General features: G+C 40.7%; 1 protein-coding gene across 3 annotated transcripts; it reads right to left on the reverse strand.

The window, feature by feature from the left end:
* Positions 1-124: 124 nt before the first annotated feature.
* NT5E (5'-nucleotidase ecto) lies at positions 125-26,270 on the reverse strand. 3 transcript variants are annotated; one of them, XM_032683633.1, is made up of 9 exons: positions 25,753-26,266; positions 21,090-21,312; positions 15,991-16,179; positions 11,333-11,530; positions 9,762-9,913; positions 6,507-6,615; positions 5,565-5,714; positions 3,825-4,025; positions 125-2,154 (listed from the first exon to the last, which is right to left on the reverse strand). In XM_032683633.1, exons 1-9 carry the CDS (start codon positions 26,110-26,112, stop codon positions 1,997-1,999), a joined length of 1,740 nt encoding a protein of 579 aa, XP_032539524.1. In that variant the 5' UTR covers positions 26,113-26,266; the 3' UTR covers positions 125-1,996. The 3 variants fall into 3 exon arrangements, with proteins under 3 accessions (XP_032539524.1, XP_032539525.1, XP_032539526.1); XM_032683634.1 differs by having other exon boundaries at positions 25,733-25,948; XM_032683635.1 differs by lacking the exon at positions 11,333-11,530 and having other exon boundaries at positions 25,753-26,270.
* Positions 26,271-26,560: the final 290 nt, after the last annotated feature.

The raw sequence follows: 26,560 nt of genomic DNA on the forward strand, positions 1-26,560 counted from the left end.
ACATCTGGCATCCCAGGATGCAAGTCTGTTCACAACTTTTTTTAAAAATTTATTCTATAAAATTGGGTGGAAGATTTTTCCTGTAAATCTTAATTTGTTGGCCCAGCCTTTATAAAAGAGACTTTGAAATGGACTTTCATGTGTGGATTTTTAACAAGTTTTACTCACAGACCAATACAGCAATACTTTAATAGGCATTCCTCAGTTTTTATTTTCAGACAACACCCATTTTCTCCTTCACTACAAACCAACCAATCTAATGCAGCATTGGTGTTCTTTGTCAATACAGTTTGTGCTATCTGTCTGTATTAGTACTGCAAACCTTTTCCTTCTCTTTGTCAAAGGAAGGTAAAATTGTTATTTCTCTTCTTTCTGGCTATGCCAAAGGAGTTGTTACAACTCTAAAAATTGGTGTGCAGGTACAGTTTGGTCCATAAGTGCCCTCTCTGTTACTGGTTTTATGTTGATTTGGGTAAGACCATTTTCTAAATTAACTATTCTTAAGGGCTGGTATTGGCAAACCATCAATGCCAGGGCATAAGAAGTTGTGTGTAAAGGTCAGTCATCGTTTGTGTCATGTTGCAGCTGTGTAGTCCAGAGCTTTTCATACACAGCCTCTCAATGTATGTCAAAATGAATGAGATCTTGAAATTTAAATATACTTAGTGTTTATCTTAGCACACCTTCTCCTTGAAATCTGCAGGTGCAGTGAATTTAAGAGCCAAGTAGCTTCAGGGTTGAAAAAGAGTGTAGTGAGCTTTCCAGAAAAACAAAGCAGGTTTATTTAAAACACTGATAATCAGTTTAAAATAGCATTGAACAACATGAAAACACATTGATGGCAAAAATCCCAATGTGAATGAACTTAGAAAAATAATGGTTGTTTGCATTCATTTATAATCAATCACTTCTTGATAAAGCATCAGAAGTGTACACTTAGCATTTAGTCTGATTTTTGATTTCATACTCATTAGCCTGTATTTACAACTGTATTTTTTTAAACACAGCCTTCCCATAGAAGAGATGGTCTTTTGAGGTATAACCACAGTTATCATAAAGACAGGTTATGCTGTAAAAAGCCCCATTACCTGGCTATTTCCAAAGGATGCCACAGTGCTGCAGGAGTCAATGCCTCTATCTGACATTCTCTGGGAATGTTGGTGATACAGAGTAAGAGGCAGGAGTCCTGTGCTTTGTTCTTTGGAAAAGGTAAAAAATCGAGCATATTTATATGAAACACAGTCATAGATTGTGTTTTTGCTCTAGACACAGTCCCCAAACTGGTCATATTAAAGAATGAAGAATACTCAATTTGTTAAAATTTATCAAAATCAAGCTTTCATTGCATCGTTTATTAATGGAAAACATAAGTGAGATGCTGCATCTTCAAAAGTAAAACAAACTTTTTAAAATTGCATGTTAAATGGGCCTCATGATTTTAATGGCACTGACTTTAATCCAGCTCTTTCAGATATTGGTGTAGGTATGATAAATATGACTGGAAGCAAAGTAGAAATATTAGGTTTGAATACTTTAACCCTGAGTGGAGATCAAAGAAAGGAATATACACCTATAATAAATCCATTTCTAAGAAGTTTGTTTGCCTTACTGGAATCAGGTTCTTAACTCACTATCTAAGGCATCTAAAAGGATTTGACAATTTAAAAATACCCCATTACAATTTGTCATTGCTTTATGATTGAGCAGTAGGTATTCACTGGCACTTCGCTTCTTAAAACCTCAAACCGAATTGCAGGTACCTGCTGATTCAAACCAAGAAAAGGCATGAATTCTGCCCCCTGCTCTGCACAGAGTGCTTTGATGCACTACCAGATAAAAGACAATGGATTGGGCTGCTTACTGCTAACATGCAGCAACCTCACTGCTCATTCATTGTAAGGTGTAAGAAAAGAGGAAAGAGAACAGTTCTCTTTTTGCTTCATCAGCATCATTTCTCCTCCTTTCTTCCTCCAAACAAACACATAGAGAGCAATAATCAAGTGTGCAAGAATGTTGCAGTGAACAATACAGAGATCAGGGTAAGACTTGCTTTGTGAAGACTTCCAGAAGAAAACTTTATTCGACCTTCAACTGCTGGGTAAACTCTCTCCATTCTTTGTAGGTAGCGGGAAACAACCTCAATATCAGGTTCACCTAAACAAACAAACATATAAAAAAGTGTTCTCTGCAGCAGCCAAGCTCTTTAAAAGTTCTTTAAGAACCTGTCTAAAATTGCAGTTTTAGCTCAAGTTTTAAACTGTCTTCTATGGCTCGCAATGCTTAATCAGTACACATTGAGGCAGCTTAGGGGTGTGGGGAGTTGTTTCTTATGCACAGAAAATCATCTGTGGTGGTTTGTAGCCAGAATTTTTGGTACCAACTTGTATTTTACCAAATACAAAAAACCAAAAAACTTCTCATTGCATTGTCTGTCTTGTTTTGTATCTGTTACAATGCTAATTTCCAGTCAGTTTTAGGTAGATGGAGATAGTGCCCTACCTGTTTGGGTAGAGGGCTGTAGACCTGGCAAAGCTATCATTTATACCTTCTCAAATTTAACTTTACTTTTTTCAGAGGAATTTCTAGTCTGTGCGCTGCTGTGTGCACACAAAGTATAACGTGGAGTTTATGCAGTGGAAGACCCTCTTCAGTAACTGCTGCTAGCAATGTCACAAGCCCCTTCTGATCCAAGCTCTTACAATCCTACAGTGTAGTCCTCAGTCTTAACAATAGTTACAGTTTTACCCTCTTGCTATACTGAAAGACTTTACAAGAACCTTACAAGTTGTTCCCTTTCATTATTCCTAATGATTTATCTCTTTGGGTATTTATTTCTGCATACATGGATATTTACTGAAAATTACAGCCTCTCCAAATTTACAAGCTGTAGGCTGAACTTGATTTAAAATACCAGTCCTACCTGTGAGAATTGATTTTAAATTGAAATACCTGCAGAAATAAAAAACTAGTCTATAACAAAGGTCCAAAAGGAATATTTTTTGAGGTAAAAGAGTGTTTTTATCATCCAGAAGCAAGACATACAAAATTAAAGTTTGCCAAAATGTAGGTGTGATCTTAGAACATTGGTTTTGTTTTTTTTTTAACACAGCATTACATTCTTGTAATCTCAACATTTTAGTTTGTCTTTATCAAAGATGGACATGTCGGTTGTACAAATGCTGAATTTCTAACACTTCACATGCAACTTTAGGGGACCTTAACACTTCCTTTTTACCTCTCTGGCATGATGTCTGTAGCACCTTGCATACTGCTGCCTGCAGGACTCGGGAGAATCCCACTGGTTCCGCATGGGCAGGTTAATTCCTGCAGAGCAGGTTGTCATCTTTCCCCTCACTCTGTGTTGCTCGCCTGAGCTGCGTGTCCTTCAGCAGTAGAGGTGATGATTCTGTCTTTCTGAATATTTGTATACAGTGGAAATTCAAGGTCTAAAGAACCTTTCTCTTTGATTTATTGTTCAGTAACGAGTACAAATGCACAGGCAGTACAAGGCAGTACGCAATAAGATGTATTCTCCTTGGTGCATTTTTTGCTTCTTTTGTGGTTTATCATGATCTTAGAAGTGCTCTTTGAGCACTGCTGTATTGGTAAGGCTTAGTTTCACTTTGAAACTTGTGATTTAACTGAAAAAGTTAAAAAAGTTGCTGGCTACAACCAAAACCAGAGCTGTCAGATTAGAAGCAAATTTAATCCAGTAAAGGCAAGAAGTCTGAGACTAATACTATAGAAAGATCTTTTAACTTTTAAGAATTGTTTGTCTGCTACTCTATTAGTGCCCATACTGACCTTTACTGCATCCCACTTACCTTTGCTGTATCCCATATTTTTGTCTTTCAGCATATGATAGCCATCTCCTCCAAATAACATATAGGATGGAAGAGTCACATTGTATATTTCATCCATGTGGAGTGGGATGTAGGATGGGACTCGGCAGGCTGTGCAAAGCACTTCTAAGCTAACAACTCTGCTTCCTGGGGCTCTGGAAAGATCATAGACCACATGGATACCTGCAAAAATACACGTTGGGATGTCACTTTTTGCAGTGCCTATTGAACATATAGGGCTAGAAGCAGCACCCTCCCTCATCTTTAGCTGATTCTTTGCATTAGTTTCTGTGACTGAGAGGTTGTATTGCTCTGAATTGCACCAGTTAATGCTCTATTTCTTTGCACACTACTCAACTTTTATACAAGAAAATTCAAGAGAATAAGAATTGCTGAAGCACTGTCTCACCTCAGTTACTTGTCTGTTCTCATCACTACTCCACAGAAGGAAATTACTAGTCATGGGATTAAGATACTGCAAGATAAAAATACCTTCCCTTATTTCTGTAGTCACATGCTTTCTCATTCCCCTGGCTCGTTGGCTGAAATTACTTTTTTTAAAGCCAGCCAGCCAGCCTAACCTGGTGGCTGTTATGGGTAATGGGTACTGTACTGAAAATAGAAAGCCAGGCCAGGGCTTTACTTTGCGGTTTCTGCTCGCTGTAGGAGAAGCAACATTTCTAGTTGTGAGCCTTCCTTGATCAAAGCTTGGGGAGAGCCAGGCCCCCAGATCAGCATTGCCAAGAATCTGCAGATCAGGAAGTCACTAAAGCTCATCCAAAGCACAGAGGCTCTTCCAACCCTGGCTCTCTTCCTGCTCTGGATCTTCTGTCCTGAACCCTTTCCAGAGCTACTGATTGTCCTCTCTTTCTGTAAGGAGGCAGCAAGCAAAACTTGCTTTACCTTAGTGGTATCTAAAAATGTGGTAACTTACTGGTGAGAGTGCCAGACATGGGTTGTATCTGTGGCACATGATGGTTCTAGATCACATGGTGGGGGTGTGGGGGGAGAGGCATTGGGGGGGAGGAATGTATTGGCCCCTGCCCTTGAAGTTTAGCTTTTCTGTTATATAAACAATAAAATCTACATTGCATCACAGAGAGACCAGGAATAAATATGACTGTAGCCTGGTACGCATCTGGGTAAACATACAGAGAGCTGCAATTCAAGAAATAAGTAGGTTTTCAATATTAACTGGTCATTCATAAAATATTTAGTAATTCACTGGAGCATTTCCATAGCCACTTGGACAAACTCTGAAACTGTCAGCAATCATTAGAGAATTGCACAAAATTATTTTGGTAAACTGACATTTGGCAATAACTGGCACAACCATCCAGTCTGAGGTTTCAGGTAAGCTGCCAGTGAAGAACTGAAAACTGGAGCTTGTTGTAGCTATTTCTGTGTTAAAGCTACACTAAATTATATCTTCCTCTAGTTAACTGAAGTGTTAAACTGATGTCATTAGAAGTTCAGGAACCAGCTTGGGAACACTGTCTCTGCTGAAGGGAACAGAGGTGGCCTGTAGTGTCTGCTGCAGTGTCTCAGTTAAACATACACAGGATAAACAGTGTTAGCTGGCCAGCATGTACAAGACACAGAGCTAAGATATATGGCCAGCTTGACTTCCATTCTTAAAAAGAGGCTCCCAGCTGTAATAAACAAGGCTAACAGGAGGGATAGCTGGTTTGGAAAACCAGAACAGAAAAGAAGAAAACGTACCTCCAACCTGCAGCAGCTCTCCACTTCCTCTTCCGTATCTATGCACACTGTGCTCAAAAGCTTCTTTCAGAGTGGAGCCTTTTACCCTTACCATATCAAAACGACCTCCAAATGGCAAAACAGACAGCAAATCTTCCACAGTTATGCTACCTGGGGGAAGGAGACTTTGTTTACTTCTTGCTTGTTTGTTTATGTGTTTACAGAATTATTTTAGAATTGTTTAACAGTAAGTTTTTGACAAGGAACATGGCAAATGCAATTTAAGAAAATGAGGGCAGGCAGAGGTGAGAATCATATATATCATATCCCAAAGAACCTGCATCTTTTATCATCCAGTAAGTATCAAGACCAATAAATCAGAGTTTGATGTAAGTGCATGTTTTGCTATTCAAACAATACTACTAAAAGAGATGACAAACTACCAACCTAAGATGAAGAAACACAGCTTTTCCTACTAGGTCAGGCCAATTTTTCCAATTGATTGAGATTTACTGAAGTAGTCCTACAGAAAGATTTAGCTAAACTGAAAAAGCTTTTGTTTTCAGGTTTCATTTATGTGGTATCAGGAAAATAAAGAGTGTTAAAACCTTAGCATTCAGAAAAACCCAGAATTTACTTACTCTACAGCAGACTACAGAAGGCTCCCAGCAACCATACTGGATGACCCTGTACAGTAGGAGGTCTTTCTTTATTCCAAGGCAGCAAAGAGAAAGGGAAATTTTAAAAAGCATTGTGTACAAACAATGCTAGAGACTTCTATCAATGTCAGCCTGAGTGCAGTTGTGCTCTAATGATGTATAACCATTTGAGAAAGTTTGAAAACACTTCCAAATGCTCTGCTAATCCCATTGGAGCAAGGCCATAACTAAAACTGTGTCCAGGCAGGCATAACTTGATTCCTTCTGCTGATAAAGTTGCCATTCATCTTGTAATTTTACGTACCATTAGTGCTCTGTTCATCAATGGGTGACCGTATCCCACCTCCATTCAGGATGCATATTGAAACGTGGTTCCATGATTTTTTATCTGGACGCCCAACATTTTCATAAAGCTACCAAAGGAAAACGTATGAACTGATTTTATCTTCACTTACTCTAAGCTCTGGAAATTTACACCAAATAAAATTTGAGACTGAAAAGAGATAGAAAGGTTTTATATCTTTGACGTTAACTTCAGCACCATTGTAAAACAGTTATTAAAAAACCCAAATAAGTATTTTGCTTTTTAAAACTCTCCCCTAGTCTGTGTGTCTATATCACGGCCAGGGCAGGCCAGCTGAACAAAGGAAAAGTGATTTTTTGATTCCAATGACTGTAATAAAGACAAATGATTTAAGCATATTTGGAGAATTGAGAAGGGAAGAGGACCTTAAACATTAGTGTACATTAAAAACACATAGGAGAAGCATAAATTAACCTAGTTCTCATATGTTGCAGGGAATTAAGTTTTTCGGCTTCTCTATGGTTGGCTTTTAACATTTGGAATGGTCTTGGCACGTAGAACAGTGGAGGAACAGGAAACAGGCATAGGAGATCAGAAAGTCTCTGCACAGCAACATCTCCAATGGTGGCAAGGCTCTGGCGAAATACAAGAACAGGATAATATTTGCTTGTGACATCCTAAGTGGTAAAGAAAGTGGAGACCAGGTATTCATGCAGCTGCATAAGGATGATAAGCCTATGGTGTCAATTCTCAGATATGACTGAGCAGAACAGGAAAAGGCTGAGAAAATAAATTAGGATAATGGAAGGGATTGACTGGTTTCCGTACAGCGGTGACTATAGTCATGACTCTTCAGTCTCAGAGAGAGAGAAATACAGGAAGCACATGACAGAAGCCTATACAATGAAGAAGACGTGGAGGATGGATAGTAATCTGTGTGTTTTCTTGTTTCAAAAGTGATAAAAAACTAAGAAAGATTTGAAGAGGGTAATGAGGATGGTCAAAGACACGGAAAAGCTTCTGAACGTAGAATGATGAATGTAGGCTTGGACAGTCTGACCTGGTAAAGAGATAACAGAAGGAAATATTTGAGAAGCCTATAAAGTCAGGAGTGATGTGAGGGTGGACAGGGACCAAGTGTTCCAGTGCAAGGACCACTTGACCTCCAGCAGTTCTCCAGCCAGTGGGAAGCAGCAGGCTGCACACCGACAAGACCAAGGTCCCTGCAGGATGTGCAGGTCAGTGGTGGAACACCCTGCTGCCAGCTGTTGTGAAGGCTGAAGGAAGGCAAAGGGAGATGGGGCAAATTTGGAGAAGTTACAGTTGAGCTAGTAAATATCAAGAGAGCACTTCTGTCTTGGGGAATCCCTGAGCTGCAAGCTGGTGGGAGACACAGGCAGATCTGAGTACAGCAACTCCACAGGTTTGTCCAGGAGTATGCTCTTCTCCCACCATCCTCACTCAGTCACTCTTGGAGACAAAACATTGGGATGGATGATCCTGTCATTTGTTGGTGGTGGGCCACTTCTCTGCTGCACCCCTAGGCAAAGTGTTTGTAATCTCTGGCTTGCAGGTGTGTAAATGCTTTGTGCCTTCAGCTTAGTCATTAAAGATATTCCCTGAGGCCACATCCATGCTAACATTTATAACTCATAATCAAAGAATGGATTGCAACTTCCCAGCCCTGAGCAGAGGCAATTTAAAAGAAGAGCTCACACAGTGCTGTTACAAATTTCACAACCTTTTCACATTTGAGTTCCTTTAAAGTCCTTCGTAAAATGCCTGGGCCTATCAACCTTTTATTCTGAGATTTGGGGCTACTGCTGGAGACGCATCATTGAACTAAATGGATCTCTGTTTTGATCTAGAACAAACATTCAATCAGCCCTCTACAATTCTCAATCTCTCACTTTCTCAGGACAACTCTAAATATTAGAGGTTGTGGACCAGGAGGGTCTGTTTTTTACCTTCATACCCCTGAACCCATGTCAGCAGACAGGAAAGCAAGTGTAGAACTTGCCTTGGTAAGGCAAAGGACGTGAAGAAACATCAGTGTATCTATCAAGAGACATCTAATGTATCCTGATGATTGCAGGTGGTTGTCTAGAGACATGGATTTAACTAAAGTAGAATTTGACGTCCCCTAAGAAAAAATGTATGGCACGAAATTCTACAGACTTCTGAAAGATTTCAGAGTTAATTTCCTTAAGCTGGAAAAAGGCCAAGACATTTGTTCACATTTTTTCAAATAAAAATATTTTAAAGTCTAGCAGAAAGAAAAAGCAAGGTGCTGCAATTCTAGTAGAACTACACGCAGAATTCCCAAATATTAATCTGATTTGGAAATTAGTCCTTGAACTGAGAAATATTTGAAGGATTACAATTAAAACAATCACAAGGACTGGATAAATAGCTTTGGGGACATATCTAAATGAAAACTTATGATTATTAATTGACCCTTGACTTTGTGGCAATACTGCAGGACATTTATGGCAAAGCTCATTTTCTGGAAAATTTCACATTAGTGAATGTTTTTCCCTGAAACACCCAAAGGAAATGGTGCTGATGCAGGGCAGCAAAGCAATCAAACCCACGTAGTTTAAAAACTGGAAGTGACTTCTCGTAAAGAGACTTTCTGGTGTTCCGGGACTGTGGGAGTCCAGCGGTACCTGGCAGAATGCTGCAGGGGCTGGTGGCTCCTTCTGGGCTGGGGTGTTCTGTGCCTGGCTGTGTGTATGGCCTTTCCCCCCGCTTTGCTTCAGCAGGCAACTTTTGGGCTTCTCAGAGGGACAATTCATATCAGCAACTTGGCAGAAAACTACCCAGATTTTTAATCTGTGCTTGTGCATTAAAGTGGCAGCAGAGCCCAGTGAGTAATGAAAGGGACAGAGGGTAAATGCCATGAACAGGGGCCCAGAGTGGGGCAGGAGTGAGGCAGGAGAGCTGAGCTCTCCTTTTTGAGGAATGGGGTCTTAGATCAGAATGCCATGTCTCTTAAAACTGCAGCCTCAGAGCCAGCTGTTAACAAACTGTTCTCTTTGTGAGGCTATAGATAAAGAATAAACTGCTCCTTACTTTATACAGCAAGATTCATTATAGCCTTGCTTCTGCCAGGTCTTTCTAGGGTCGTGCTAGATGTCACAGTATAGAAAAGCAGCACAGAGCCCATGTGCTGATAGTTTGGAGGCTGGGAGCATTTCATCTGATAGCACTAGATTAACCCCTTAATTGCTACTTGTGGTGGAAACATCTTACCACAGCATCACAAAGCAAATTTCCCATGTTACATTCCTGGAAACGGCATGCTTGGCTTGTACCATTCAGGTAAACATTAGTTTTTCCAATCTCTTTAGAATAATTCCCCAGGTTTTCTCTCCATTTTTCCACTTCTTCTTTAATGTGTTCATCTATAAAGTAAAACAAGTGTAAAATAAGCATCACACATATCTCACTTCAGTGAATACAAACCTTAGGAAAAAAACCAAACAAACCTGTTCATGATTCTAAAATGTTGCACTTTCCCTAAAGGATTCTCAATCAAATGACATCTATATTCCCTTCAAACAATGCCTGTAAAGGGAGAAGGCAAGATGGGACGATCAAGTGAACAAGCTAGTCCTGTGCCACAGCAAGGTTATCGCCTCTGTAACACTTTCAAATACTTTTGCCCAGTCCTGTTCTAACCTCTGACTGATGGGGTTTCTAGTACCTACCTTGACAAGTGAGAGAATTTTTAATATACAAGTGAGGTTGGTCTTTATTTGGCATCATATTTTTTTCCCTGTTTGTAACTTCCTCCCTTTAACATTGTGCTAAAAGGAAAACTAGTTCCAACATCAATGTCAAGGAATAAACCCTTTATAGAAATAAATTCTCTATGCACATCTGTCTGTCAGGTGCAAATTTAATTATTTCAGGAAAAAAACAAAGATACTTGTATATACGGACAGATATCACAACTATTTTATATCAGCTATTAGTTTTAATCGATTTGCTTACATGTGTCAGCAAGTGCATCATTTATAAAATGAAAGCACTGATGTATCTGAATTTTTACTTTTACCGACATCAGAGAGAATGTAGACTCTTTACATCATCTCATTACATTAATAGCTTTCTGACAATAACACAGTAAATATCTGTGAACAGATAATTTTTAAAGGATGTATTTTACAATACTCAAGTAGAACCTAGAAACTCTTATAAAAGCTCAGAACTTCATACAGCAAACACTGGAGAAAAAACAAAGACTAGAGAACCAGCCTCACGTAATTACAGAGCTGACAAAGAAACAGGTAGCAGAGCTCAGATAGAATTACAAACAAAAGCGACAAAGAGGATCTCCTCCACCCAGTTCTTTGAATGTTTCAGAGCTGAAACACTGAACGCACTTAGCACTGAAAACAGGAAGTCATGGGTTTGTATATTATATTTGCACACTGGCAGACTATTCCAAGTTTTTTCTGGAACATTTCCACTTTCCCATATTGCACTAAACTCTGTTTTGAAGCCACTGGCAAACAGTGTAAATTAGTCCTCATAATCTTTTAAATCATAATCACAGGACTAGCTAAAACTGGGTTCTATAAAATGGTAAGGTAGTGTATCACCTGAAATCCTACAAAAGGACTTTCAGGGATTTTAAATAAATAAAACCACACCCTGCATATGTGCATATTCAACTGTAACACAGGCTGAACCCTACACAGAAGAGAACAGCAAGCTCAGGAAGAAAGCTGAATTCTTCTTTGACATTGTCTTTAACATAACAAGACTTGAATTGTAGCAGAGTGCTGCAGGCAAATTCAAATGTCTAGTCCACATACCTTCAGGGATACTGCTGTCCAGCAAAATGGGGTTCCCAACTGCTTCAACTACATTTCCTTTCTTGTCAAATGTAACATTTAAGTAACCAAGATATTTTCCATAAGCGTAAGCTTGTACAACTGGCACCTTCCTCCCATCATCTGAGTCAACCATGAATGGATATGGGCCAGCTGGCACTTCAGTAGAGGGTGGGGTGCCTGCATGGAACAAGCGTGTAAAGTGAGTGTTCAGCTTATGAGAACTTCAAGGAATTATTAGAATGACATTTCAAATGTTTCTCAGCCTTAAAAAAACCAGATAGGATATTAGGCAGAAATGACAATGAATGCATTGGATGACAAGCACACATTTGATTGTTCAGTTATTTCATAAGAGACAATTTTGTTTTCAGGACATGAACTGGAATAACTGCCACAGTGTTTTTCAAGTTGAGTGTGACAGCACAGTCCTCCATGACATCATGTCACAGCAGTAACAAAGGAACTTTTCATTCCAACCACTGCAATCTAAAACTCTCAGTAATGCAAACATACCAGCCTCTGGGTGAAAAGTTTGTTGAGCCTTCACACTACTTTATTCTGCATCAGATAGAAAATGAGAATCTTAGTAAAACATACATCGGACTTGATACGAAAAAGTCTGAACTATTTTTATGGTTAATATACAGTCAGAATGCCTACAAGCAGTTGCATGAATTTGTGCATACAGCCAACCGATTTTTTTTTTCACTCGATGGAACAGCCTACAAAATTTCAGACAGGCTGCAAACCAGCCACAAAAACAAACTTCATTAGCATTAGAGTTCCATGGTCATGGTTTTAAAACTCTTATCAACCTGCAAAGTCTGAAAGGTGATTAGATGTAGGACTTGGAAACTGGTGGATTAAAGCAAGGCATTATCTCAGCTCAACTGGCACGGGTTACCACAGGATTTAAAAACGATACAGTGGGGAGAAGAGGCAAAGAAAGCTAGACCTACACAGCACAGCTCTTGTCTCAAGGGTACCAGCCTTCTCCCTGTCTCCTTGACAGTAAAATCCGAGTGGTATCTCCCTCCTGTTATTCCTGTCAGTATTTCTACCCCACTATCAGGGAAGAACCAAGGTTGGGCAGCTCTGAGAGGCATCACGTGCTGCATGGCAGGCCCCACTACAGAGCCCTCTCAAAGCCTGTTGCTTCCTCCTGTCCCAAAGTTGGTGGCATTTCCCATCCATTTGCTGGTGAAAGCTGGAGTGCCAGTGGGGTGGCAGCATGGGGGAGCAGGCATAGAAAATGTGGATCCAGAGGAAAGCAGGGTCCTTACTTCCACTGCTCACAGAACAACTTGTTTCCTTCGATTTACAGTGATTTATGTAATATGAAATCCTAAGGTAAGCAGCATGACAAATGTTCCTTCAAGAACTCCAATATGATTCATATTTTGCTCTAATCCCTCCTTGTCTCCAGGGAGAATGGCTGTAGTAAACTGCAAGTTGAACCAAAGTTACCACAGAACTAGTTTTCCTACTTTCAGCCTGGACAACAGAGTGGTGGAACCACTTAATTATTCATTTATTTTGGGAAGAATTTAAGAAAACCTGTAGCTAATGAGAACTCTATAGGCTTTATGCATGCAAATGTGCCTTTGGGGTTTTTGGAACTGAAAAAGGAACTGGTTTGGATCTCTTGCCATTCTGTAGCCATCTAATGAGCAAAGCATTAGAAAGAGAAAGTTATTCTTTCTGGTCATCATTTTAGTTTATATCAGCTCTGCGTGGTAAAGTGCTTGAACAGACCCTTACTTATTTCTTGCTTTCTGAAATAATTTCTGATACTGATACTTCCTTGCAGGATTAATTACCACTATGACATTATTCCATTGTAAGATAGATGTATTTCTTCTGAAATGCAAAGACCTTTCAGCACCTCTTATCCCTGAAGAACACAGCACTAGAATTCATGCACCCATGTCAGTCAAAGTGTGAGGTGCTGTTTCATTACAAATGCACAAACTCATGCTGGGTAACAGAAGAACCTGTAACACTTTTCTAACTTCTTACCCTGCTTTAGCCAACACACTGCATTTTCAGAGCATCCATTCTGATCAAAACCAGAAATTAAACTGCTCCAACCCCAAACTACCATTACTGTTTGAACAAGTTCTACAAACCCAGTGTTGGCACACCTGAACAAGTCAAGACAACATTTGCCATATAATCTGAGGATAAACCAGAGATTGGCAAATGTCTTACAGACAGGTTGGACTAGTCCAACATTAAGCCCTTACATTAAGATATTTCTGTGGAGGTAATAAATTGGCATGGGCAATATGTCTCTAAACCTCCACGACAGACATTCAGCTGACATTGAGCTGACCAGCTGATACATCTCCACTTAGAATAAGCTGAAACACCCTCCTAAATTCTACTGCCAGTTATTGTTTACACCTCTTGATTTAAATGAGAGCTTATAGGCTTAATATACACACATATAGAGACACTTCAATTTAAGTGTTCTACTCTGCAGGGAAATCACCTCCACAGACACAGCTATTCCACTGTGAATGTTGGCTGATGGCTTTGACTCAGCAGGGAATGGCTCACAAATGCACTCACGATGCTCCTGAATGGATTAGCATGTGCCTCACAGCACTTGGAATAAAAATTATACGCTCAGATCACTTTCTATCAAAAATCATATTTTGACAAAAAAAATTATATATATATTTTTTTGGTGTATCTCCCCCAGACATTAATTCCTTTTTATTTTTCTTACCATGCCAGTATTAATAAAAAAAGTAAGACAGTCTTGTTTTTATCAAAACAGTTGAGCCCTTGGAAAAGGGACCAGAACTCACTCCCAGCTGAGCTCTTTATCCCGAAGGCTCCAGAGTCTCATGCTGTGTGCTCTCTCTGGCCTTGTGAATCTTGGACAGCTTCAAAGGGGGGGGGGGATGTTACAGCTTGACCTAGTCCAGTCTGACAACAGGGTACCCTCTGGGATGACAAGAGATGTGCACGTGAACTACAGATCTAGACAGGATATGACCTCAGATAACTCCTGGAGCACTTCAGATCAAATTTCCAAATTGTGGCAAGTACCACCTCTTTGGACCACACCCACTATGGCTACCACTATGAGGCATAAACTCTCAACAGGCATTGGCCAAAAATTCCACTGTGTAAATCCACAATGAATGCACACTTCGAATATGGCATGTATCCTTGGCTTTCCCATCTCAAAAATAGTTCAGTAAAATTGCAGACTGCACACAGATGGTCTCTGCAGGATGTGCAAGTCAGTGGTGGAATGCCCTGCCACAGGCTGTTGTGAAAGTTGAATGTAGTTAGGAGGAGATGGGGCAAGTTCAGGAAAGAAAAGTTTCAGTGGAGCTAGTAAATATTAAGACACCACTTCTGTCTTAGGGAGTCCTTAAAATGCAAGCTGGTGGGAAGTGGGGGCAGATCTGAGTAAAGTGTCTCCACAGCCTTGGCCAGTCCCCTCACCCTTCCCCTTTGGTCACTCTTAGAGACAAGATATTAGGATGGTCAGTCCTGTTGTTTGTTTCAGTTTGGCCACTTCTCTGCTGCACCCCCATGCAAAGTGTTCGTGACCTCTTACTTGCAGGTAGGTGTGTAAATGCTTTGTGCCTTCAGCTTAGTCATCAAGGTTATTCCCTTAGGTCAAATTAAAGAGGTATTCTGATCTGCTTAATGTATAACTGTGGCATGCAATTGTTTCTTTTTAACAAGTGGGATAACAAAAGGTGAGAGCCCAGATGAGACAAAAAAGGCATGAGAAACAGAGAGGAGATCAATAGGGAGAGGAGAGGACAATGGACAGTGTAAACGTTTTAAGTGTTTAAGTTCTTAGGGTACATGGTGCTATTCCCTGGGAAATTTTTCTGAAAATTACAGAAAGTTCTCATTATAGTCTCAATCAGTTATTGAATTTTCTGCTAAATTTAATGAACTTAAAAAACTGAAGCAAACAGAACAACAAAACAGTACTTGTGTCCTTACACACTGGCACAGGGAAGGCAGCAGTGCTGGGGAAGTTGCTGACTACAGGTTTCACCTAAAGTAGCATTACTGCAGGAGAAATCAGATCAGCAATGTTTATCTCTAGAATGACACCTACCTCTAGAGAAAAGAAGAATAAGTTCAGAGATTAAAAGAGGGACGGAAACGCAGAGAGGAAACTTGGGAAAAGTGTTTTAATGGCAGGGTAACGGAGACCTATGAATATAGAATCAGATTCTAGACAAAACTGATGTTGGTACCATTTTGGAAATCTTTTAAGATTGATTTTTCAGGTTAAGTCACATACAAGTTTAAAAATAGACATCTTATTTAGTCCATTACAGGTGTGAGCTTGAAACAGGTACAGTATGTTTAGCATTAATTTATCAGTGTTACTACCTTTGCTCCTCTGTCACACTTTGTATAGTTCACTTTGAACATCCACAGCATTAAGGAACCTTTCAGTGAGTCATGGTACTTTGTGTGCACAGATTGTTTTGAATTTGTTTCTTCCATGGAAGTTATGGATATGTACCAGCTATGAATCTGGCTGACTGCAGCCAGCAGTAAACAATATTGGTGAAAGTTCTCAGAGTTTAAAGAGAAACAGTTTCAGCTTTGCTTTAGAAGAAACATTTTAGTAAGAAGTAAAATACCTGTGTAAAGAAACGTGTTGGTATGTCCTCCAATCACAACATCCACTCCTTTCACTTTTTGGGCAATATTTTTGTCCACGGTAAAACCAGAATGTCCTAGTGCAATTATTTTGTTCACTCCCATAGCAGTAAGTTTATTCACTTGCACTTGCAATGCTTCAATTTCATCTTCAAAGATTATATCATCCCCTTAAAAAAAATAAAAAAATTATAAAGTACCTCAATTACTAGTTAAAAAAAAAGTAGTTGATATCAAATAATAGTTTGCATAATTAATGGCACTTTGAATGTCAGGGGCTTTCAAATGTCCTTAGTTGGTTCAAACTCCTGATCAGATGATCTTGAGTCTTTCAGGAGCACCTGTGTGCTTAGACTAACACAACATTCCTGGCTCAAGCTGTATGTACTTGCATAGACTAAATAAGTTGTAACTCCATGAAAAATTCAGTGACACCAAATATAAGATCAAAAATTGAATGGCTTTTATTATTTGAGTAGAAAAAGGAAACTACGTCAGTGTTTGCACATAAACATTGTATTCTATTGTAAAACTTTTTTCTTCCCAAACTGCATTTCTTTGAGATCTTCTATCTTCTCCCAAGTTAAATCTCTCTTTCTTTTTACTCCACACTCATTTTGTTCTTTCCCTTATCCCCCGTCCCTGAGGCTTTAAACAGCAGCTTCTTCAAAGTTCTCCACTTAACTCTGAACTGCCTTTTTATACAAATTATCTCACCTAATGTGAACCACTCTCAGTAATACCAATACAGCACAGCACATAATCTGAAACACTATCCTCAAACAAGAACAAAAAGAACAGAAAGTCTGGAAAGGAGAGACCTTTTCCAGACCACAATGTTGGGAGACTCTCAATCTTTCTGCAAGGTTTCTGTGCATGCTGAAATTATTGTAACATGACAAACAGTTACACGAGCACTAGATGAGCAGGTGCTTTTATCCTGGGCACAGTGTTTTGGTTTGCACAAAAAGACTTCCTATGTAAGAAGCTAATTTCTTTGACAAAGTTTTAAGAATAGAGTTTAAGAACAGAGTCAACCAACTGTAAACTTAAACTTTCCGCTGAAGACAACTGAGTAACATTTCTACCAATTTCTCCTCTACCTAATTCCTCTCCTTCCTGCAGAATTTTTTGATCAAAACATTTGATATATGCCTTTAAAGTCAAAAGATTTTCATAACAAAGGGAGAAGTGAAACAAATTCACAATCCACTGCAAAATGTCTCAGGAAATGAGGAGGAAGCTGCTACAATAGAAGAGATAAAAGAGGGTTACATAAATTGGTTCACCACCACACCCATTGAATAGTTCTGTTACTGCCAGAGGGAATATCTGTACTGCACATTGCAGAGTGAATTGTGTGGTGCATCCCCACATTTTCTTCCTGTGGACCTCTTCTTAGAATTAAAGAGTCATAAGTTAATTGAGGTTGGAAAGGACCTCCTGGGGCCATGTAGTCCAAAACTCACTCAAAACATGAACTCAAAGCCAGATGAGGATGCTCAGGGTCTCATCCAAGCAAGCTGAAATTCCACAATCTCTCTGGGCAACCTGTTTAATGGCTTAACTGCGCTTACCATGACAAATTTTTTCCTTACATCCCATCATAATTTCCTGTGGTATTACTCGAGCCCATTGTTTCTTGTCCTTTCTATGCCCCTCTGTGAAGAGTCTGTCCCTGTCTTCTCTATAAACCCCCTCATGCCAGTGGAAGACTGCATTTGGTTCTCTCCTAGTCTTCTTCCTCCTGCCTGAAGGAGACCCCTGGCTTCAGCCCCAGTTTGTACATCCTTGTGTGCAACTTGAGGCCATTTCCTCTCGTCCGGTCACTCGTTATTTAGGAGAAGAGACTATTCCCCATCTTGCTACACCCTCCTTTCAGTAGTTGTAGAGAAAACATGTCAAACCAAACCAACCTACTTTCATAATGAGGGTGAAAAACAAGACCTCTCCCATGCCAATAAGCCTATCTCTCTCCCAGGACTGTTAAGGCAGGACACAGGCAGACCAGAGCTGCAGTGGGTCATCCCAGTCCCACTGCCAAACCACCCTCTCACCAATTGTCTGCTGTCCACCTTGCCCTCAAAAAGGGAATTCTGCTTGGGGCCGCAGGGACTCCTTGCATCCCCTCTCTGTGACTTAGCCATAGCATTTCACACAGCTTTGTATCCTAATCATCTCAGCACTTGATGTAACTGGATGAAATGGGCGAGCAGGTTTGAAAGTTATACAGCAGGAGACTGTAAGAGTAATTACACAGTTCTCAATTCTCTAAGAAAGCAATATACTGTTTAACAGTCATCTGTGCATTTTTCAAAACAATCTGAATTGAAATAACTAACTTATTTAAGAGTTAGTTATTGCTCACGTCAATATTCCATCTCTCTTTCAAGGTATTAAATTGATGTTACATCCTCTTCTCTTTTTAGATGAGGTAGAGTTTCAGAAAAAGCATCCAAACTGTGCTACAAATGAACAAAGAAAAAGAATTGGCTGCATGTTAAAAAATTACGCAAGATAACCAGAATAAAGTGGAATAAATGGAATTTAAAACTCAGTTTTTGAAAACTCTGCCAAGTTGATAGCTTTAGTAAATATTTTGCTGTCCTTAGGGTAACAGAGTAAGCAGCTCTTGGTTTCAACCTTTTACAAGAAGACAGTGGAGCAAACAGCATTGCAGAACTAAAGGAAGTGAGCTGCTATCATCAAATACTAGGAAGATTGTCTTGAGATTACCAGTGCAGAGCAAAGACATAGACAGCTCTGTCTATGTGCCAAGTTATGCACAACTCTTGCAGGACATGGAAAAACTGGCTGGGCATTCAGCTGAGATAGCTATATGTAGCAAAACAGAGAACTTCAGATAAACTGCCAACTGGCTGTAATCTATAAATGCGTTTCCCATCCCTATGGTTTCCAAAAGTAACATTAACACTACCTTAAGCAGAGACTAATTGTTCCTTCCCAATAGAAAAACTGAGATTTAAGGACTTTGTTCAAGTCTTTTGATAAATGTTTTCATCAGACTACGAAAAGTACGAGTTCCAATTTCATAGTTGTGTGAAAGTTATCAAGATTTAACAATAGAAGAAATCACAGTCACAAAATACTTCCATGGAAAGTCATAATGTAAGAATTCACATGTTTCAGCATTTTCAAGCTTCCTGTTTGCCTTGAGAATGCCCTAGAGAGTGTACAGCATGCCAAAGTAGACAAAGGCTGAGAAAACTGAATCATCTGGAAGAAGTGCGTAGAGATAAGCAAGGTGCTGAATTTAAAATTCACGTCTCTTGTTAATTGAATTAAGGAACTAGGTTGATAATTATTTAGCCACTGACCCACCTCTGACATGATTTTACCAGTCTGAAGGATTGCTAGGTCATGGGTGATATATAGTCACTGAGCTACATTAACATATCCTGAATTCACCTTTTCAGATCTTCCAAAATGTTCCTCCACACACTGAGAAGGCAAAGCAGAAGATTATAAAAACTCTGATCACTATAACTGTTGCTGTTAGAATTTGCTCTGCTTGTTGCTCAGTTACACAGTGGGATATACTTAGCTTAGGGATGTTTCAGCTCCATCTATGGAGCTAACAAGCCTTCCCTTTTAACACTGCTTTTTTTCTAGCTGTGATCTCCATCACAATGTCTCAGCATACTGAGGCGTTGGATATGATGTCTAAATGTTATTGGAAATATCTTCAAATGCTTCATAGAATTACTCCAACACCATCTGGACTTTCATGTAGTACATTTACTTGTAAGAAAGTTAATTTGATGATATCACCACACCAACAGAGTTGCTTGGAAGAAGGGCAGCAATACATTTTATTAATCCCTGATGAAGGACTATATTGGCTGTCTATTATTCAAACTTAGTGTGGTGTCAGATGATATCTACCATCATGCCCTCAAGTACAGGTGAAATTCTATTGCCTACACAAAATACAGATCAATTTTCTTTTTTTATCAGAGGGGGGAAAAAAAAGTAGGAACACAAAACCATATTGTTGCAAAACAGAAGTGAGATAAAGAATTCTATTCAGATCTCAGACATCCACTTCTCAGACATCCACTTCTACAACATTGGAACTAAAAAGCACAGAAGAAACAGTTTTATATTTTAATATTTCCTCAAAGTATTGAACATTCCTTTTGTCAGGAAAACCATGCACTATTTCTGTATTATTAAGACATGGAAAGAGAAATAATAATATGAAGTCCCTTTTTGCTGGGAAAATGTTTTAAACCAGTGCTTAGGGCATCCATACTGCAAAACCCGGGGAAGAAAGTCTGGTTTTGTCAGAGGGGGTTGAGCTTTGAGTAGGCAGTGACTCATATCTCCTACAGCTGAATTAAATGTGTTTCTCATTCCAGTAGATCGTTTTATATTACTAAAAAAAAACCAAAACAAACCCAAACAAAACCCTCATCAAACCAAAACCCCTGAAATGTTGGAAAAAAATAGTTAGAAATCGAGAAGTCTTTTTCCTCATCAATTCTAATTTTACTCATGAATGAAGCAATTGTGGTAAAAGCTGAATGGGTGTTCCTTCTGTAGTCTAATGCCTGCAAATATTTTGAGAGTCTAAAAACATCTTGGGCAACTTTTGCTTCAAAAACACACATGAAGCTCTCCTTGTTTTTAATAGGGGCATGGAGGTATCCAAAAGCAAAATTTCAACACAGAGAGAAATGTTGCATCTCATGCTAGAGACAAGCTGTATTCATGTCTTAACTTTTGTTTAAATGGATAAATAACAACAAAATATCATAGAATATAACTTTAAAAACCCAAAAAACAATAAAACCCCCAAAGGCCCCACAGCTCTCTTGCAATCTCATTGACCTTCTTTTATTCTTAGATATAATCCAGGTCTATATGAAAATGGCTATTAATGTTAACAAGCTTTCTTGAGGTTAAAAATCAGGTAAAGTTGAGTAATACAAGTAAATACTGATAAAACAACAAACTTCTCACTTTTCAGCTGAAAACATTCATCTTTGGATTCAAAAAAGTGGGCAAGTAACAAAACAGTAACAAAGGATTTAAACATATACTAAAGGAAACATACCTGGCTGTGAAAGAAAAGAAGTTTCCTGCGTAGTGTAGCCAACAATTCCTACTGATTCTGAGTCAAAATGAACTATTTTAAAAGGATGAACATATTTCATCATTTCATTCCCTAATGGAGTTTTTCCTTTAATATTTCCACTCAGGACTGTAAAATTAGCATTTTTAAGAAGAGGATCCAATAATCCACTCACACCTTCATCGAACTCATGGTTACCCAAAGCCTGAAAAAAGCAAGAAGAAAGTATGAGACCCTACCTCAAATATTCAGTCTCAGTAGTCTCATAAATTGTATACAAGGTACATTTGAGAAAACAAAGTCCATTTCTAGGGAAGAAAACACTAACTTGTCTAAACCAGCACAGTCTTGTTTCTCATGAACACAGAAATGCTATATATATTTTAGATTTAGGTTTTTGCTTTGAAGACTCTCTTACATCAATACAGTCAAAATCTAAAACCTATCTAAGTGTTTGTAACCATGTACCAGATTAAAACACACTAGTTTTTCATCCTGCAGATGTAAGAAAGAGGATTAACAATAACCACAAAGGAAAACATGTATTTTGTGTATGGAAAATACATTGTTTAAATGCCGAAGGAGATGTTAAATGTCAATTACACTGTTTTGTTATCTTTAAGTAAAAGTGCGTTTTAAGAGTTTTGTGCTTGGACTATGGTTTTTAAAACACATTTATTATGCATTTAGTAAAGGTTCTTCTGTTCATTAACATGGAACAAGAAAATACCACTTCAATATCATCAACATCATTACGTACTGGAAGCTCTAACATTTATCAGTTAGGGAGAAATCCACAGTGGGTGTGTGTGCACACAGGCATGTGCATACGTAGCACTGTGAAGTGCCAAGACTGTCACAGAAAACGAGCAGTCCAGTTTATTTCTTAGCAAGGTAGTGCCAGCCAGATGAGAATATTTAGTTGTTCCAGGTTGGTTAAGCAGATGAAAAGGGACTTATCTTGAGGGAAATTTCTCCTAGCTGCCCCTTTTTCATGCTCAGCCTAAGTTGCCACATGCCTGTGCCCGCAAGTTTGGTGATAAGCCAGCAAAACCTCCATTTTGCAGAAGCACAATACACTCAAGGACTTTGTACCATATTTAGGTGTTAGTGAAGGAAAAGATGAAAAGATATCTCTACAGAAACATTATAACAGTGTAACTTGGTACAGAATAACTATACAAGTTTTCAGGTGGCAGCTGGAGCAAAGCATATAAGAGCTGTTAAAGCAAATGTGCCAACTCTTCTAGGCAAAAATGTGCTCAGAATTTCACTCTGAGATTAAGTTGGGAAGGTTGCATTCATCATCTAAGGCTTGTATACTGTTCTGTTCTACTTAGGTAAACAACCTCTGCATGCTTGCTCAAACTTTTATTCACCAAGTGGATAAATCCAACCAGACCCCTGAGGCAACTACAGGCAAGGAAGCTCAGTATTTCGATCAACTGATTGTCTCTCCCAAAAGAAAGACACTGCCAAAGACTCACGACTCCTTTTATCCTCACAGGCAGGTAGTTAATGGCCCTGTGGAAAAAAATCCGCATCAGCAGTAACTTGCATTGGAAATCAACTGCTCCTGCTGACAGCTAGTGAGAACACTACTCAAACCCCAGGGAAAGAGCCCAATTGTTTGCATGCTGCTGCAGCACTTTTCCAAAAGAACCAAGAACTATCTTCAAGAAAATCCTGACTTGGGAAGACACAATGCTCTCCAACTACATTCCATTTCTAACTGTATTCTAATTGCAATCTAATTTGCTGTTAAAAATACGAATTAGGAAAAAGAAAAAAGAATGACACTCATTTTAATGCTGTCTGGACGTTCTGAAAAGATATCCATGGACAGGTAGAGCATATCAAAATAGTAACAAGCTATTTCCTTTTGGCTGATGCACATGCCTTCTGGTCCTCCTAAATATACAATTAAACCCCAACCAAAAAGATTGCAAAGTGATTAAGAAATTGAATTAGATATAACTGCCACTAGTTTTTTTGGAGAAAAAAAAACAAACAACCGAACCAACTTACGAAGCTTTGTTTCTCTTGGCTTTGTATCTTGCATTTGGATTATTTCATGTCCATTAAGATACAAGCTTTGATCCAAAGTTTTCCCATGGTGTAGGTGGTTATAAAGTCTCTTGTTCATGAGAAATCACTGGTGGCTAATAATATAGTTTTATTTTTGATGCAACTCATCCTTTGGGGAGGAGGTTGTGGATCATTTTGGGTTCCTATACTCTAACTAACTATCCTTACACCCAGAGCTTCTTGGATTCTGTACCTGTGCAATATCCCTTCACCAGATCTGAATTCGTTGGCCAATGCAAGTGTAAGTCACAAGGGGGACTAAAGAGAAATATTCAGGAACACAGCATGTGATTATATAATCCTCCTTTTCACAAGAAGCAAGCCTCAAAATATTTCTAAATCAGGATACAAATTAACAGAAGGATGTAACTTAAAAGTAAAGCTAGAAGACTTCCATCATCCCTCTAGTTACTGCCTTTGAGGTATTTAAATTGGATTTTAGTCTTAATTACACCAGAAAACAAGGCTAGTGCCAAGAAAAATTTTGGAAGGCAATAACTAGCTAAACAGGAGAAAACAGGCTGGAGGTGATAACAGGCATAAATGAGAAAAAGGCAAAATTGAAAAAGGAAATTTGTCCTGTTTGTGGAGCAAACCTCTAACACTTCCAGGCTGCCATAAATCCTCCTATGGCTCCTGCCTGCATCCTGTAGCAACTTCTACGATTCATGCTCCCTCCTTCATCCTGTTTGTAATCCTACTCCTGTATCTCACTTCCAAATACTTTTGTAATCCCCACCCCTTCTGTTAGGGATGTGACTTACCAAATTTTGCTTAAAGAAACACTAGCTCACCCTTCTGCAGCGTGGCTCTTACTTTGCTCCCTGTGCCCCCTCAGCCACCATGGTCTGCAGATGAAAGAATCCAAACAAATCCTGCAGCACTGCTCAACACTCAGCATCTGTCCTCAGGCTCTTTGGTAGCAGAGAAAGGTGCTTAAGTTTCTATAGCTTATGATAGAATTTATCCTATCCCCTTCTATTCAAGTTATAATAAGCAGCACCTCCACAGAGAACAAGTGGCTGACTACTTCACCTAAGGCATTAGCATCCAGCACAAGCCTCTGGCTATCTAGTATGGTGTGGGTTTATTTTCAAAGCTTATTCTGATGAAAAATCTCATGGTCTATCCTAAACCAGATGCATCCTACATAATGTGTTTCTAAAACTGAACACTATTTCAACACTGCTGATTTTGCCTGAAAGAATTTCTTCTTTTGACATGATCACAAACTGTACAGGCTCGCAGGCTGCCCATGAACCAGTTAAACCAGCACACACAAGGCTGAGAAATGACAGACAGCAGAAAGGTTTGGGAAGAAATGTAAGAAAAAACACCTCGAGCTATTTCTACACTGCAGAATCATAAAGTGCTTCCCAGCTCTTGGTGAGGATGAGTCCTAAATGCACATACTCCTCCCCATCACCATTGGGAGGAAAAACTCTGTTAATGCTAGATTTACAATTAAAAACCCTTTCATTAGGCCACGTGAACAGGGAGCAGTACCCTTCACAGACCTGTCTGTCTGGTATGAAGCATGTTTGGCCTAGGAAAGTGCACTGGGGCATGCTTTTCCCTTCCATAGCTGTTCTGAGGCAGAAAGAAGAAACACGTGAAGTCATTTTTATCTGGTAAAGTGCAGTCCTTTCCATAGAAAGCAAAAAAAGGTGAAGACAGAGAATCTGATATGCCCAGAAGATTTTCCCTACAATGCAGTCACTCTCAAACATAACTTTAATCTCTCACCTCCTCTCTGGGGTTGTACACAAGCAAAATAAGCTACTGCCCTGAGACAAAAGATTTAAGGGCATGGAGTGACACCCTCCAATCCAAGCCTCAAATTCTACCTTTCTCTCAGCACTTGGACCAGAGTAAAGATACAGGACTGGCACAGTCTCAGAGAGCTCCCTCACCGATGCCCTGTTACAGTCTCTGAGCCACTTGCACGCAACCTCTTACACCCTGTCGTGACCACAGCTCTGGTGGGACTGGACACCAGGGACTGATGAAAACTAAAAATCCTCACCCTTTGAAACAGCACTGCCAATATGTGCCATCTGTCCCTCCCCACCAGACGGAAGCCGGACAGGCTGCGAGCCTCAGGCAGGGTTAACTCCTCCACCAAAGATCAGACTTCTCGCCTGGCTTTTCCTGGGGTCATTCCCGCGTTTTGTCAACCCCTCCCCAACAGAGCCTGTCCAGCCTCCTGCCTGTCCCAAGCCCCTGCCTCTCCCAAGAGACAGCACTCTGCGTAGCCTTGTCATCACCTCCCGGTTTGTGGCTGCCTGTGAGGCTTCCAGCTCACGACTTAATTCGGCCGGGAGCCCGTCACCTAACTCATCACTTCCCTTCTTCTCGCTTACCTCCTTGATGCCTTTGGCCACGATTTTAGCATGACCTACAGAATTTTCTGATGCAGCGTTAGGCGTTCAAAGAGGCGGCAATGCAAAAAACCGGCAGCGGGCGAGGAAAGGCAGGAACAGACCCAGCACCCAAGGGAAAGGAAGGAGCAGCCCTCCCCCAACCGCACCACTCACCGTCCCCCGGCCCGCTTTACCATGGCATCGTAGCGCAGGAGGTTCATGAAGTGGACCGCCTCCCGGCCCTTGAAGCGGGAGAACCACACCGTGCCCTGGTACTGGTCTCCGGCGTCCAGCAGCAGCACGTTGGGGTGCGCGGCCCGCTCCGCCGCCACCCTCGCCGCTCTCCGCGCCACGCCGCCGAAGCATCCCGGGGCATCCCCCGCACAGCGCCGCGGCCCCGCGCCCTGCGCCTCCACCCGCCCGTGTACGTCGTTGGTGTGCAACAGGGTCAGTCGCAGCTCCGCCGCCGCGCACAGCCCTGCCGTGCACAGCCACAGCCACAGCCACAGCCACAGCCACGGGGACAGCCACAGCGTGTCCGCACGCCCCGCCATGATGCGAGGGCTGCGCGCCGCTCCGCGGGACCGGAGAGGGGGCGGCCGCGGCGGGGAAGGAAGGACGGGACGCGCCGCTTTTTCGAGGCGGGGAGCGGGCGAGCCGCCGGGGGCACCGCGCAGGCTGCACGCCGCCCCGGGGAGCCGCCGGCCCTGACCCGCCCGCGGCCAAGCGCTGCCCGCCCGTCGGGCGCGGCAGCCGCAGGTGCTCCGCATCTGCTGGGCGTGTGCGAGGGCTTGGGACGGCTGCCCGGGGCTGCCGGCTGTGTTCCGCCCGTCCTCAGGGCTCTCCGGGCCCCAGGCAGCGTCCTGCGCCCGCGCACGTTCCAGCCCCCGCTGTCCCTCCCGTCTGCACCACCGATGTCCTTCACCCGAAGACAGCTGCTGTCGGGCTGGAGACGGGCTTTCAGCCGGCTGCTGGAGGTCAAATGGGATGAAAATCCAGCTA

The sequence above is a fragment of the Chiroxiphia lanceolata genome, chromosome 3, assembly GCF_009829145.1.
Source record: "Chiroxiphia lanceolata isolate bChiLan1 chromosome 3, bChiLan1.pri, whole genome shotgun sequence".
Lineage (NCBI taxonomy): Eukaryota > Metazoa > Chordata > Aves > Passeriformes > Pipridae > Chiroxiphia > Chiroxiphia lanceolata.